Below are 17,069 nucleotides of genomic sequence, written 5' to 3' on the forward strand. Positions count from 1 at the left end.
TAAGCACTAAAAACTTATTTAATAACATTTGGTGCATATATATATATATATATATATTTTCTTTTCTTCTTCCAGCTTTAGCATGATTGGAATGACAAATCTATCGTTGGTGCGATATAAAAGAAAAAAAAAAAAAAAAAGAAAAAAGGAATCCTCCCTATCTTGATATTTTTTTTTTGTTATAAAATATTTTTTTTTTTAAATGTAATCTAAAAATCAAATTTTAAATGAGTTTAAAATAATATTAAAAATGAGGGGAAAAATAAATTTATTCAGCCCTTTAAGTTTTACTATATTGTGAATATAGAATTCTGATACGAGTGATTTAAAATTTTTATATTTTATAGAAAACTTGATGCTATCCAATTTATTTGTCTTGTTAATTGCCCTTTCCACTGAAACATCAAGAAAATTGTTTGTGTTGATGGGGAGGGGTGGGGGTGATGTGGCAGATGAACACAACAATTGTAAGAAAAAAAAAAACAGTTCAAAAACGTTTACCTTTTTTACGTTTTGTTTGTTTATTTTTCTTTCCTCACAACATTTATGCGAATCAAATTGTGAAGAAAATTTTAAAATATTAAAAAAAAAAAAAAAAAAAGAAAAAAATTGAAAAAAAAAATTAAATTAAAATTTGACCCTCTGTTGTTCTTCCCCTTGAATTTCTTTTTATAAGCACATAACAAACGACGGAGAATTTCATTTGAAGAAAGTTTTGTACAATACTGCCGACCGGCATAAAGAACGGTCTTGTTCCATCAAGAACACTAAATCTTTGAGATTTACACGCTTAATTCTTGGACGGGACATCGCCTGTAGATAGAACAAGAAAAAAAATTTAATTAAACTTTATTCAAACATTGTCAAAGTATGAGTGAAAATCTTTTATGAAAAAAAGTCAACTAGTATTCAATAATTATGCATTTCTATCGTTTGGATTCTTTTGGTTCTCATTTTTGAACGTTATTTTGACAATGTTTTCGACAATATAACCTCAGACCATCTTTAGATGTATCTTGTCAAACTCTAGAAGCTTCCTGCATGGAATTTCATACAAAACTATTTAATCTACAGGGGTAGCATGCTCTCATTTCGTCAGCCATGACTGAGATGTTCTGAGTATCAATCACACTGAGGATTGAACCTTTAACCTCCAGAAGAGTATCACTTACAATTGAATGTTATTGCAAAAACATAATGCATTGGTTTTTTTGTTGGAATGGTAGTCATCCTGGTTGGGTAGAGCCCATTTCTTCGACCTGCACTGCACCCGGAGTCATCCCTGAATTTATGTGATTTTTAGAATATATTTTTGTTTCATCACAGGTATAATACACCATACAGATTTAAAAAAAAAATTTTTTATTTATTTATTTTTTTTTTTTTATATAGGTTGAATTCTGGACAAGCACCCATTTTTCAGCTTCCCCCAGTTCATTACTATTATCAGTTTAAGTTGCAAAAATCTTTCCTACTTTGGTAATTTCACCGATAGCAAGTGTCACTTTAAATCTCCAGTTGACCACAAGTTGGCCTTTGGCCTACCATGGGAGGTTTTCCAAAAGGAATGGAGGATAGAATTGCCATGTTTTGGTTTTGTATAGATTAACAATCTTTTAAACCAAAGCATTTCAGGTGAAAACATTACATACTTAGGTGTCATGTCGAAATTTGTATAAATATTAAAAAAAAAAAAATGAAAAAAAAAAATGATCCAGTAGAAAAGTTACAAGTAAAAGTAGAATTTATCGAACCATTGTACGTTTTTATGTGCAAGAGTTGTGCATACAATTCTGTATTACAAACTGGTTTACCTCTCTTGGTTGTAATTAAGGATACACCATTTTTACAAAAATTCCAGAACATAATTGTTGATTTTTTTTAATTAAAAATACATCTAGTGCATCTTGTACTGGATCATTTTTTTGTATTTTGTACTAATTTTGACATGCCATGCAAGTACGTAATAACGTTTTCACCTGAAATGTATTGCTTTAAAACATCACAGATCTGCAGAAGCACTCCATGTTTTTCTTGCACTGCTCTGAGAAGTAATCTCAGATAATCCAAGAATCGAGTTCTGTATGGAATGTTGCTGCTGCTGCAGAACCTTTAAGGCATTGTTTGGAATGGTCAGCAAACAGTGAATCTGATAGATCAACTGATTCGTTCTTTGATAATTGCTTTCCACGTCTTTAGCTGTCAGGCACGTTTACACTACATAGAATTACATTTTGAATTAACTATTCCCCTGGGTGACAGTTTCAAGTCCAAACCATTAAAGATGTTGCTGCAACAAGACAACAGTTAGTACAAAGTTGACCTGGTGGCAGTGCAATATGCAGCGGAAGTAGTCATTATCAAAAATTTCTAATGATGAACCACCCTCATTGGCCATGTTTCATGTGTGAAAATCTGTATATTTAGTTTTGGAATGGAGTAAAAACTAAGAGTTAAACTGTTCAAATATATCTTAAGTTAAATCGTGTAAAGGGCCTAATTTTATATGGTTAAATTTTATCCACTCTGTAGATATAAAAAGACAAATTTCTAACAAGATTTAAAATGCAAAAAGTTTTTTTTTTGTTGTGAACATATTTAAAAACATTTAAAAACATTTTAAAAAGCTTCCAGGAAAGAATAAACAAAAACATTAATTTTATATTTGGAAAATAATGAATTCTTAAAAGATACTTACAGGTCGAAGTGAAGATGAATTCAACCCATTTGTAAGAGATGATGATGTTCCACTCTGGAATAAAATATAAAAAATTTAAGTAACATTTTGTACATCAAATTTATACAAAAAGAGGAAGCGTCCATTTCTTTCTGAAATTCATCTCTTCATTTTTGCCTTATTTTCCTTTTTTTTGCCTTATTTTCCTTATTTCCAGGTTTGTTAAAAATACATTCTGGCATTTCATTGCTTTAGTTTATCAATTTGTTAGAAAAAAAAAAAAAAAAAAAAGAAAAAGAAAAAAAAAAGAAAAAAAAAAAAAAAAAAAAAAGAAAAAGAAGAAAAAGAAAAAAAAGAAAAAGAAAAAAAAGAAAAAGAAAAAAAAGAAAAAGAAAAAAAAAAAAAAGATTTTTTTTTTTTTTTTTTTTAACTTACTTGACTTGTGTCTCCCATCTCAATTTTCCGCTTTTTCCGTGGTCCTATGGCTGCTAACGCTGTGATATTAGCTTCTCGTTGTCGCATTTCCTCCATTTCAGCTTGTTGTAACTAGATAAATAAAGAACATAAATTATTGAAAAAAAAAAAAAAAAAAAAAAAAATTCATAAATGGGTCTGTATCTAAATATGAAAATGTCTATATAAATAAAATTAAAAAATCATAAAAAAATTTTTTTTTCACTTACCTCTTTAGCTTTTTGCTTAAGTTTTAATTGTTCTGGATCTTCATGTTTTGATCGACTCTGAAAAGGAAAAGACATTGTAAAAGAAAAGGAAAAGAAAGGAAAAGAAATTGTAAAATGGTAGAAATAAAAGAAACAGAAAAGCAAAATCTCTTTAGAAAAAGAGAAAATTCCTAAAATGTTGAATAAAAATAAAAACATTTCTAGATTTTTGAAATGATTGATTATTCATATTATTTGGATTCTCCAAACTACTGTTCTCATCTTGAGCCGTGCAAAGACCCTTAACGTAGTGGATAAAGTACTTGGCAAAAGTTAGTTGTAAGTTACACTTTTCTGGAGGTTTAAGGTTCAATCCTCAGTGCAGGTATCATAGCCTCGCAGTCGTCCTGCCAAACGATGGAGAGATCAACCAGAATGATGGCGTGTAGCGCGTGTTTGCTCCCCAAACATATAACCCAGTTTTGCGCATGGCCGTATAAAGATCATTTCAGCTATGCGCATATTTACTTTCTACACCCACGCAAATTCCACGGGCATAAAAACTAAGATTTTGTCTTTTCACTCGGACGTAGTTATAGGCAACCTACGTGACAGGCCCTGACATTTCAGCCAATCGTTGTTTGAAAATAAATGCATTTTTGTAAATGATTTTTTTTTACAGTCTCCAGGCGCCAGTTGACATCTTTATAAAAAGACTCATCACGCACCAAAAAGAGTCAGTCGACACCAGCACAGCACGTCGTAAACAAACAGCTGTCGTTGACGTTAAACTCATGCGCACCCATCATTTGATTCAACGTGGAAATGGACTTTTTACTCTTTTCTGATTCATGGCTGAAGTAAGCGATGGACTTTTATGTTGTTTAATTATTCCTAAAAAGGACTGGGTATTTTTAACCGTGAACTTTGACTTTTTCTGCTTTATTTTCATAAAGAACATTTTATTACCTCAGTCACAGGAAGAAACTCACAATTTCTGGTCTTCTCTTTTCACTTATTTACGATTTTGAGAAAATAAATTTTGTATAAAAGTTATTCTCCGCCTCGGTTATCTTTGTTTTGATTGTTCAACTCCGTTTTACATTTTTAGTTTTGAGTTTGCGTAACCAGTATTGATACCCACAGTCCCACAACACAATCCCACAACACAGGTGACAATGAAAATACAATTGCGAATTACTTAAGACTTCTAACCAATGATGGCTGACAAAACAACATGCTACAATCAAAATTCCCTGTAGATTCAGAGTCCAACAGGAAGATTCCCCAGAAGCCAACAAGATACACCTGAAGAAGGTCAAAGGTTAGACTGACTAAAACATTGTAAAAATAACATTCAAGATGAGAACAATAGTCCGAAGAATCCAAACAATATGAATGTATAATTAGTGATTATCTCTTTGCATACACGTTAACCTTGTTAACTTAATGCTGCCAGCAACTTCATTCCAATATGCTTTCAAGTTTAGGCTGTTTTAGGTTAATCTATGCCAAGTTGTATGTCAGAATCCTTTATATGTTTATAGTTACGGTCTTCAGCAGTTTGTAGTTACATTTTTTTTTTTATAGCAATGGTTTTTCTATAGACATTTTATTTTTGGCATTTTTTTTTTGTTTAGTAATTCTATAAAATTCTGAAACGTAGACCTAGAAAAATTAAATACAATTAACTTTTTATTTGAAAATTTTAAAACTGAATAACATATAATCTATATATATAAAAGACAAAATGGCTGCGTGCGTTTTTGTATACCCATCAAAGACTTTTTTCATGGAGCTTCTTGGGGAGGGGGGGGTCTTTACTATTCTTTAGAACTTTTTATATACTCCCTAGATTGTAATATCTATGATTTGTGAAGGGGTGTCGTCTCTACATTTATTTACATCAACTTTTATAAAATTCATGCTATTCCGCCCTCTCACGTGTTTGTTTGGCTTTTTTGTATAAAAGCAAAACTAAATCGAAAACGAACGTCATTTGCCGGCCTTCTCAGCCGAGACTTCCAGAAAAGCAATTAGCTTTGATCAATGTGAGAACAACCCTTCATATCAAACAATTGCTATTCATTTGGAGAGCTCCCCCCTTCTTGGGGGAGCTAGTTTTCCCCAATATCGTGGGGAAACAAATTAATGAAACGGTGGAAAGCTGAACTGGCCTTCAGCCCACGTTCATTTCTGCATTCACTTAGCAAGTCAACATTTTGATTTGATTGACATCGCTAAATTTGAATTCATTCCACTCCCTATGGCTTCATAGCATAGCAGTGGGACCATTTGGTTTTATAAAATTTATTTTTCATAACAGAAAGTACATTTTATATACTATATAATGAAAATTCAAGTTATAAAATATATCATAAAAACTAGGGTAAAAACTAAATATATTTAACTTGAAATTTTAGAAAACCAAATAATGTTGTATAATTAAATCCCTGAGACTTTCATTGTTATGACAACTTATTCAAAGATTTTTTTTTCTTTCTTTCTTCATTTTATTGGTGGTATTAACATGAGAGGGGTGGGGGTTGACTCCTCATGGTGAGAGAAATGCATGTCTGATGTTGCTGACGACCAACAAAATAAAGAGAGAAAAAAAAACAAAAAAACTTGAGTCTTCTATGAATGAGTTGTCTTTACAATGGAACTCAGAAAAACAAGGATTTTAATCATTTTATAAAAAAAATTTCATAACATTGCTTCATTTTTAAATTAACTATAAAAACTGCTTAGAAAGCAGTAAATAAAAAAAACCAAAAAAAAAACCAAAAAACAAAAAACTACTTAAAAAGTGGTGAATTGAAAAGGTATGGATTCGACAAAAGTAGAACCCAACCAGTCGTGTGGCAGGTTCCTATTTACTAACGCATAAAGCATCAATTAAACTAGAATACTTGTTCCAGGATGGGTAAAATTTAATTCTTCAAACAGATTTTTACCATTTTATGCCTCCCTATCTACTTATATAGAAAAGACATTTTTGTACGTGTGCATGTGTATATATGCGTGTGCGAGTTTGTTCCCTATGGGTTCCAAAATGGCTGGGTCAATTTAAAAAAAAAAAATTCACACAAATGTACTTTATGTGTCTGGCAGTGTTCTTAGATAGGTTTTGTTTCAGAATGTCTAATTAAGTATCAAAAATCGATAATTTACAAGTGGTAAATAAAAAAAACTGCTGAAAAAACAGTAAATATAAAAACTGCTGAAAAAGAAACAAAAACAAATAAAAACTAAAAAAAAATGCTTAAAAACAATATAAAAGACTTAAAAAAAAAAAAAAAAAAAAAAAAAAAATATATATATATATATATATATATATATATATATATATATATATATATATATATTAAATATAAAAAAAAAATAAACCTAACCTTTGCAACTCTCAACAACATTTCTCGTTCTTGTTCTTCATGCCTTTTCTTTTCCAACCGGTCAAGCTCTTCAAAATGTTTTAGAACTGCTCTAACATCATTTTTTACTTCATATCTACTGTCCATCTGTAAAAAAAAAAAAAAAAAAAGTGAGAATAATAATTTTGTACAAGAGAATGTGCACAAATACTGGAAAAATATTAACAAAAAGAAAGGAGTTGCATAAACTGATTATAAATTCAAATAAAATAATTTTCAGCCAATGAAAAAAGAGTTAAAATTATCAGTTCTTGTCTAGAATTCTCCCTATATTACAAAAAACAAAACAAAAAAAAAAAAACAAGAAATCTGTATGATGTACATACCCAAACAAAACAAAAATATATTCCAAAAATAATGTAAATTGCTCAAGTATTTTTATTTTTAAATAAGAAAATTATTGTTAAGTAATTAAATCATTTAAATCAATTACAAATAACCAATGACCTCATCAGATGACAGGAGTTCCTTTTTAAATGATTTAGTCTTTGAACCTAATATAGGACTAAATTTTTCAAAAAGAATTTGTCACCTGACTGACTGAAACAGTCATGTAAAATGTTTATTTGAATTTGTAATTAATTATTTGTAAATCAATTAAAGAATTGATAGGCATTATAACAAAAATTTTGCAAGTTTGAATTATTGTTGAGTTGTCTCTTGAGATTATCTTCAAAATGGCAACATAAGACAGTTCTTTCTGTCTTATTCATAAAATTAAATTTTTTTTAGTTCAAAATACTACTCAATTTATGTAACTTTTAGAATATGATATTTTTGTTCCATCATTGGTACATTCATTAAACAGATTTTTCTTTATTTTTGGGTTTTAATATTGGGGGAGGGATTTCTGGTCACGAATCACAAACATTTCCACAAAATCATCTAAAAAGAATCCATTAAAGATTTGGAAGACAATATAAAAAGTTGATGTTTTCTGTAATGTTCGATTGATTCAAAGTGTAACATTTCTCAGTTGTTTTTGAGAGAATGCATATTCTAGTAAAAAAAAAATTGCTTTTCCTCTCGTTTCTGGTGTCATTGCATTCTCTAAATAGATTTCCGTTGCTACCTGGTACTGCATTTCCACCCATATAGTTAACTATAACACAAGTTAATTATTTTGCCAAAGCGTGTGTAACAGTAATTTATATATATATATATATATATATATATATATATATATATACACACACACACACATACACACACGTTTATATTCAAATAAACATTTTACATGACAATGTTTCAGTCAGTCACGTGACGAAAATTCTTTTTGAAAAATTTAGTCCTATATTAGGTTAAAAGACTAAATCATTTAAAAAGGAACTCCTGTCATCTGATGAGGTCATTGGTTATTTGTAACTGACTGAAACATTGTCATGATTGTGTAGTGACCTTGTAAAATGTTTCCCTGAATATAAATAAAAGTATATCTTGCTCTTTTTATTGAGCACTATTATATAAACCTCGTTAAATTCATTGGTTTTCAGCTTTGAATATCTTTCTCTCTGGAACTACATATATCATAAGTTAGTAATTTAGTAATTTAAATTTTATGATGTGAAATGGTTAAATTTCAAATCTAGAATTTTCATTACATGCAAGACAAAGAATACATTTCAATAAGCATATCGCCTTAACCTATACGTTTTCGATGTCTACCCATCTCCTCAGAGAAAATATTAGCAAATATTATAATGGTTTATACCTAATTTATATACCTCGTTAAATTCATTGGTTTTCAGCTTTGAATATCTTTTTCTCTGGAATAATTATATGTACACACATACACAGTGAAACTTCTAGATACGAAAAACTTAAGACTGTTTACAAAATTTTCTGCTCATGAAACATGTTGCTGATTTGATCCGTTGTTTTGTTTTATGGCATATCAACCCTTTCCGGGTTATTTAATGCCAAATGCAGTCCTTTTGGAAAAAAAGGATTTTATGCTTCAAGTTGCATGAAACATGTGAAAATTTTTTTGTCTCTGCATCTAAAAAATTTTCAGGTTAAGAAAGATATGAGTGACAGAAAGATTATTATTCTGGCACTTAATTCTTTGAAAATTTCTTTAAAATCAGGGCTTATTCGATTTAAAATTTTTATAGTAAATTTCTGGAAATATTTGTGGTGATTTTTATCTGGAAAACATTTTTAACTTTGACTTGAATTTTTTTTTTTTTTTTTTTTTTTTTTACTTACTCTCCATAAATTAAAATTATTTTCTGTTTTAATTTTTATCTTACACCTAATGCAATTTTTGTAACGGGTGAGGGAGTTCGTTATTGTTCTTAGAAATCGCAAATTAATTATAAGAAAGTAAATAATCCATTTCACTTGGAATCGTTTTCCTTCTGCACCTGCGTGGCCATAAATTTGATTGAAGTTGTGACCTTATGAGTAATGATTAAAATAATGATTAAAAATGTCATATCTCAGTCATTTTTCATTAATTAAATAGAATTTTATATTTGGATGTCAAAGAAAAATAAAAAAACAAATAGCTAGTGAAGGTATTAATGGTTAGGTTAGGTACTGTTTAGCTCTTATTTCATTCTGGCTATTCCTTAAAAAATTTAAGGAGTTTTTATAGGGCTCGGAATGAATTAAAGATTTACATGTAAAACTTCTTTCAGGTTACAAAAATTTCAATATACAAAAGCCAAGCCAGAACCAATTAATTTCGTATCTAGAAGTTCCACTATATATTTATGTATAGTTGTTATATATTGAATTCACAAACAATCCCCAGTCATAGGTATATCACAGTAGTTGGTCTTAAGTTATTTTTTTTTTTGGCAAGGCCATGTTGTTGTACTTCCACATACGGAACCTGGTATTCCCAAATAGTCACCCATCTGGTACTGACCAGGCTTAATATTGCTAAATTTTGGTGATCTAACAAGAATCCGTGTGCCAACGTTGTTATATTGCATGATTTTTGCATTTCACTTCATATATTTCACTTTCAAATGTGTTATTCTTCGACCAATCATACTAGTCGAGGATCCACTCTTGAAAAGCAGTCCAACATATACTGGCCCATTATGACGATAGTGAACTTTTCTTCTGTCAGGCTGTAACATTTGTTCTGTTCATCTCTAGGGATGGGGGGGGGGGGTTCCACCTTCCCAGGCTTTACATTCATGCTTAAAGCTAGTTTATAACTGACTGCCTGAGGCACCTTCACAGGGTAATGTTGACTGAGCTGCTCAGGTAATGTTTTTATGCATGTGCTGCGTTAGTCTTCCCATCTTCTGGCCTTGTGTCATATCCCCCCTCTAGTGAAAGGGAAGTAATACACTCATCTCTTTAAGGAGACATTTTCAGTTGATCACTTTTAAGAAATTTTTTTTTATGGCCAAACATGCACATATTTTAGTTGGTTTGTCATGGTTTAGCTTAGAAATTGAATCTTTATTAAAAAAAAAAAAAAAAAGAATTCAAGATGACTTACTTTATATATTTCAGATCTGTGTTCTGCAATGGTTGATAATTTTTCAACAAAATCTCTGAGTCTTTCTTGTGTTGCATGAGATATTAAATTAACGACATCTGACGGAACTTCTTCAATGCCAACTTTTTTTGCTGCAGAAAAATAAAATGAAGAGGTTTTCAGTTGTGAAAACGAAAAATATAAAATAAGTAAAAAAAAAAACTCAAACATTTTATCTTCATATTCCTTTAAGATAAAAAGTAGTTAAATGGCTGACTTTATAAAAAGAAATTTTATGTGTGTATGAGCAGCTGGGAACAGACGACATCAGTGTAATTAATAATAGTAGTAGTAGTAGTATCTATTTTCTAATTTTAAATTTCCCCTTTTTGGGTGGGGGGAAGACTATATATATATATATATATATATATATATATATATATACACACACATACACACACACAAGCTGCCTGGTGCTGCCTAGTCATAAAATATGCTTAAATATGATATTTTAATTTACACAGATTTCATATTTATTATTATATTTTACCCAATATATAGTGATTTTAAAAGTCAAAACCTTACCAGGAAAAATGACTAAAAAATAAAAAAACTCAACTTTTTTCTGCGAGAAAGAGGACATCAGCCATTAGATTTCAAAGTGATTTTCACTGTGTCAATGCAGAAAAAGGTGTTCTGAACAGCAATGCGGCAATAATACTACCTTAGGATGTATTAAACTCTTATACAGGTAGAGGATTGTATCAGTAGTGATACTTCTGGAGCAATAGAAGGATCCAACCATTTTCTTAGAAATCTTAGCAACAAATTTAAATTTTCCATTTGAAATCTAGAAAGAAGGTCAGTCCCAGAAGCTTATCAAAGCAGGTTTTTCCAACAAGAGAGACATTCATTTCAGGTGATGCAAAGTGAGTGTTGATGGTGGAAAGGAGGGAAGATTGGTTTTAGATGTATTAAAAGTAACACTTTTTACCCATTGTACAACATTCTTCAGATCTGGAGAGAACCAGAAAAATCTTGATCGTTAATGCTCTTTGTAGTGTTGCCATAGACAGTTGTGCCATCTACATGATAAATCAATAAATTTGAAATTTGATTTGGGGGTCCATCGATGAAAATCAGGAAGAGGGTTGACCCCAGAATAGATCCTTGCAACCGGCATTGATAGATTGTGCTTCCGACTTCTGCCCAATAACTATTTTTATAAACTTTTCAGATAGAAAGGATTTGATGCTTGAGAAGACATTTCTAGATATACCATAGCTAGCTTGTGAAATATTGCTCAAGATATAAAGCATCCACCAATAGATTCTCTGATCCTGTGTGATATTATAGTCAGCACGTTAGTAGTTGATCTTGCAAGACAAAAGTCATGTTTCATGTCACCGAGTGGTGGTTGATACATCAACCTTTTTTATGTTATTATATTGAAATCTCTCATTGAACCCAAGAAACTATTTTTACCCAGGTGAATGTGCAACTAAAAATTGGGAGAAAGGATCACCTCAATCGGGTTTCATCCCAAACTTGGTATTTATGGATCCCTTACTGGACTGAGCATCACAGGTGGTTCAACTATTGCATAGCTCATGGACTAAGAAGCATGGAACACAAAGATGTGGCTCGAATGTGTAAAAAGCAATATGACCACATTCAACCCGACTGATGTAAACCTATTGGGATCGGACCACACAGAGAACAGATGAAAGACAACATCTGATATTGCCAAAACTGAAATTCAAAGCACTCGCAGGACCTTAAATAGCAAACTGGATGATGATGATGATGACGACTTAATTGTTGGCTTATACCCTTTCCAAGTGTTAGCACAATTGTATAAAAAAGATAAAATACCCCAAACTAACCAGGCAGCAGCAAAATCCCACCCTTCACTGCAGAAGTTTCTAGATGCTGAAAAGCCTTCTACTGTAATAGTTTCTTCCCTCAAGCTGCTAGAGTTTGGAATTCCCTCCCTGTACCCCTGACTGTAACACATGCAAAAGTTTAAATGTAATGTGAACAGATGTCTTGAAACTCAACTCCCTACATAGTGCTCCTGTAGGAGTGGTTCCTAAATATAGTAGCGCTTTACATCCAAGTGGCAATTATAATGTTAGGGGTGGATAAGAATTAAAAAAATTTTTTTTAAGAAGTCCAAATTTGACATACCATAATTCTTGACATTATCATTCATCCTTGGAACGGACAAAGGATTTTTGTTAAATGGAAACAAGATAAAATGAACGCTATTCAATATAACATACCTATCGTACTAATTCTGCTTGTGAGTGGACTGTGGTAGAGGAAACATTCGTCCTTACATGAGCGGGTCTGAGTGCCAATCAACTCTGCGTTAGTAGCCATAATATTGCGAGTCTCTTCAGAAAGATTAACACCACCCATTGTTGCGACATCATTTATATCGTCGTCTTCTCTGAAAAAAAAAATAATATTCATAAAAAAAATTCAGATATTTCAAAACATGATATATGGATATGTGTATGTATGTGTGTATGTATATATATATATATATATATTAGTTTTAATAGCATTATAAACAAGACAAAGCCATATATAATATATATAGTATAGATAGATTTTATTTGCCGACATAAGAAAAAAAAAAAAACAACTGAGGAAGATGTAATATGCTCTTTATACCTAGGTATTTCGAAGCCTAATGATTCTCATCAAAAGCGGGGCTAGGTTGCAAACAATTCAATAAGACATCTTTTTCGAAACCTAATCCCCTAGCCTTTCTCCTGATGAGAAGCATTAGGCTTAAAAAAAGAGCATATTACACGACCTCAATTGTGGTTTTTCCTTATTACATTGGCAAATAAATCTTCATATATGCAAGATATATAGATATATGCAGATATACGACTTGTCTATAATTCTATTATATTTAAGCTCCACCATACATGTTGAACTTCACGTATCTTGATAGGTTACATTTAAAGAACCCTTCGATGCCTCTCCAAATATATATTAATAATTAACCCTTTTTAATTAAATTTAAACCAACCAACTTAGCAGGAACACAGCAAATAAATAAAATTAAACTTAAAATTCAAATAAAGTTATTAATACATGGAATAAAAAAAAAATTACCATTGACCCAACATTAGGTTTAAAGAATAAGAATGAATTGTAAAACAAAACGCGAAACTGCTCCAGTTTACAACATTCCCCAGATGCACATTTCAACTAAATTCGAACACGTGTATGAAAGGAAACTCCTCAAAGTATAATACCTTATGGAACTTCCATCAAACCACACTGATGCAAGTAAGAACACAATACCACACACATATATATATATATAACTTAAGCAAATCTACAAAAAAATCTTTGTGATGTACATATTTGTCATGGAACGAAAATGTCATATTCCAAAAATCATAAATTGATCAAGTATTTCTTTTATATATTGAAAATCTTTTTTTTAGTGATTTTTAGCAATTTTCCTAAATTGTACCCATTACAAGACTTATTTTCATCTCTAGTTCAAATTGAGTTGTCTTATTAAACCTGATGAATCAAAATGTCTCGGTCATAAAATTAAATTTTCTTAGTTAAAAATAAAAATTACTTGATCAATTTATGTGATTTTTGGAATATGACATTTTCGTTCCATGACAGGTACATAAACCAAATTTGTTTTGCATGTTTGTTTTTAATTAGGTTAAATTCTGGACAAATACAAATATAATTTTTGTTTGTAGCAAAATATAATTTTAATATAGAAGTTTTTGTTCATTTATAAAAATTTATAGAAATTTTTTAATAATATTGTTTTTTTTTTTTTCAATGAGTAATTTTCATTGAAACTTTTTTGGAATATAGTTTTTTTGTACAGTTACAAGGGATAGAGTTCCCTTATTTGTTCAAAAATCCCTTCCAAAGGATTGTCTTTGCACAAACTTTTACAAAAGGTACGAATTATCGACCCCTGTTCGGCTGACATACGCCCTCTATCGGACGTTCTTGAAACTAAAATACACATATTTGCCTTATGTCACCATCATGCACAAGTGCCAAATTTTTTGTAGAATCCAATGTTGATATTAATTTCGAATTATGATGGAGTTAATTTCCTAAAGAGGAGAGGGGTCATAAGTACACCACCATATATAGAAATGCGATCATATAGAGGACTGAAAAAAAAAAAAAAAAAAATTAAAAAAAAAATGCTTAGGTTTTCAATAACAGCTTTTTTTTCCTTACTTTAAAGACTCAAATTTCCGTTTTTCCTTGTGTGTGGAAGTTAGGTCCTTTTTTATTGGCATGTGGGTCTGTAGACTGCTGACAGGTGTGGGTAGGGTATTCTGCAAATTCGGTTTCCCAGCTGTAGTCACCACCGTGTTAAAAGTACCACCCTTGTTGACGGTAAAACCTGTGTGGGCCATCGTAGTAGTAGTGGTCACTTTCCCTTGGTGCCCTCGAACTTGTACATGGCCAACTTGGTTGCCATGGCAAATCTGATGTTTCACAATCGTCTGCTAGAAGGATTAAAAATAACAAGAGAAAAGCATATGAAAAGGCTATCATTTCAAAATTCCTTTAACCAAATGATAGTTAAAGAATCTGTTGGTAGTTAAAAGGAATTATTTCGAATAGGAAGAGGAAGGACGGGGGGGGGGGAAACGGGGGGGAAGAAAAAACAGAAAAAATACAAACAGGGGAGGAAAGAAAAACAGAAAAAAGAAAAACGGGGGAGGAAAAAAAAACAAAAAAGAAAAACGGGGGAGGAAAAAAAAACAGAAAAAAGAAAAACGGGGGAGGAAAAAAAAACAGAAAAAAGAAAAACGGGGGAGGAAAAAAAACAGAAAAAAGAAAAACGGGGGAGGAAAAAACAGAAAAAAGAAAAACGGGGGAGGAAAAAAAAACAGAAAAAAGAAAAACGGGGGAGGAAAAAACAGAAAAAAGAAAAACGGGGGAGGAAAAAAAACAGAAAAAAGAAAAACAGGGGAGGAAAAAAAACAGAAAAAAGAAAAACGGGGAGGAAAAAAAACAGAAAAAAAAAAACGGGGGAGGAAAAAAAAAACAGAAAAAAGAAAAACGGGGGAGGAAGAAACAGAAAAAAAAAAAACGGGGGAGGAAGAAACAGAAAAAAAAAAAAAACGGGGGAGGAAGAAACAGGAAAAAAAAAAAACGGGGGAGGAAGAAACAGAGGGGGGGGGGAAGAAAGGAAAAAACGGTGGGGGGGGGGGGGAGAGAGAAAAAAACCGGTGGGGGGGGGGGGGAATGGGGAGGAAAAACCGGGGGGGGGGAGAGAGAAAAACGGTGGGGGGGGGAGAAGAAAAATGGTGGGGGGGGGGAACCGCCGGTATGAAGAAAAAAACTGGCGGGAGGAGAAGAAAAAAAAAACCGACGGGGAGAAAAAGAAAAAAGGGGGGGGATAGAAAACACAGGGGGAAAAGAGAAAAAACGGGGGAGGAACAAACAGAAAAACGGGGGGGGGGGGGGAAACATACTGAAAAACGGGGAGGGAAACAAACAGAAAAACGGGGCAGGAAACAAACAGAAAAACGGGGGGAACAAACAGAAAAACGGGGGGGAACAAACAGAAAAACGGGGGGAACAAACAGAAAAACGGGGGGAACAAACAGAAAAACGGGGGGGGGGACAAACAGAAAAACGGGGGGGGGGACAAACAGAAAAACGGGGGGGGAACAAACAGAAAAACGGGGGGGGGGGAACAAACAGAAAAACGGAGAGTACAAACAGAAAAACGGAGAGTACAAACAGAAAAACGGAGAGTACAAACAGAAAAACGGAGAGTACAAACAGAAAAACGGAGAGTACACACAGAAAAACGGAGAGTACACACAGAAAAACAGGGGGAGTACAAACAGAAAAACAGGGAGGTACACACAGAAAAACAGAGGCGGGGGAACAAACAGAAAAACAGGGGGAGGGGAAACAGAAAAACAGGGGGAGGGGAAACAGAAAAACAGGGGGAGGGGAAACAGAAAAACAGGGGGAGGGGAAACAGAAAAACAGGGGGAGGGGAAACAGAAAAACGGAGAGTACACACAGAAAAACGGAGAGTACACACAGAAAAACAGGGAGAGTACACACAGAAAAACAGGGAGAGTACACACAGAAAAACAGGGAGAGTACACACAGAAAAACAGGGAGAGTACACACAGAAAAACAGGGAGAGTACACACAGAAAAACAGGGAGAGTACACACAGAAAAACAGAGGCGGGGGAACAAACAGAAAAACAGGGGGAGGGGAAACAGAAAAACGGGGGGAGGGGAAACAGAAAAACGGGAGGAGGGGAAACAGAAAAACGGGGGGAGGGGAAACAGAAAAACGGGGGGAGGGGAAACAGAAAAACGGGGGGAGGGGAAACAGAAAAACGGGGGGAGGGGAAACAGAAAAACGGGGGGAGGGGAAACAGAAAAACGGGGGGAGGGGAAACAGAAAAACGGGGGGGGGGGGAACAGAAAAACGGGGGGAGGGGAAACAGAAAAACGGGGGGAGGGGAAACAGAAAAACGGGGGGAGGGGAAACAGAAAAACGGGGGGAGGGGAAACAGAAAAACGGGGGGAGGGGAAATAGAAAAACGGGGGGAGGGGAAACAGAAAAACGGGGGGAGGGGAAACAGAAAAACGGGGGGAGGGGAAACTGAAAAAATACCAACGGGGGAGGAAAAAAAACAGAAAAAATACAAACAGGGGAGGAAAAAAAAACAGAAAAAAGAAAAACGGGGGAGGAAAAAAAAACAAAAAAGAAAAACGGGGGAGGAAAAAAAAACAGAAAAAAGAAAAACGGGGGGAGGAAAAAAAAACAGAAAAAAGAAAAACGGGGGAGGAAAAA

The 17,069-nt window shown here is 32.8% G+C and overlaps 1 protein-coding gene across 5 annotated transcripts in view; it reads right to left on the reverse strand.

The window, feature by feature from the left end:
• Nucleotides 1-481: 481 nt before the first annotated feature.
• The window catches only part of LOC145277503 (transcription initiation factor TFIID subunit 4B-like), a 76,356-nt gene continuing 59,768 nt past the window's right edge, over nt 482-17,069 (reverse strand). For all 5 annotated transcript variants that reach the window (XM_080128904.1, XM_080128902.1, XM_080128903.1 and 2 more), the window contains 8 exons: nt 14,467-14,741; nt 12,501-12,670; nt 10,237-10,367; nt 6,735-6,860; nt 3,361-3,417; nt 3,113-3,223; nt 2,699-2,752; nt 482-813 (listed from right to left, as the gene is read on the reverse strand). In XM_080128904.1, the coding sequence (XP_079985030.1) occupies nt 700-813; nt 2,699-2,752; nt 3,113-3,223; nt 3,361-3,417; nt 6,735-6,860; nt 10,237-10,367; nt 12,501-12,670; nt 14,467-14,741 (1,038 nt within the window). In that variant the 3' untranslated portion in view covers nt 482-699. The remainder of the gene's footprint in view (nt 814-2,698; nt 2,753-3,112; nt 3,224-3,360; nt 3,418-6,734; nt 6,861-10,236; nt 10,368-12,500; nt 12,671-14,466; nt 14,742-17,069) is intronic.

The sequence above is a fragment of the Euprymna scolopes genome, chromosome 6, assembly GCF_053919585.1.
Source record: "Euprymna scolopes isolate OS-2025 chromosome 6, ASM5391958v1, whole genome shotgun sequence".
In the NCBI taxonomy this organism is placed as follows: Eukaryota; Metazoa; Mollusca; class Cephalopoda; order Sepiida; family Sepiolidae; genus Euprymna; species Euprymna scolopes.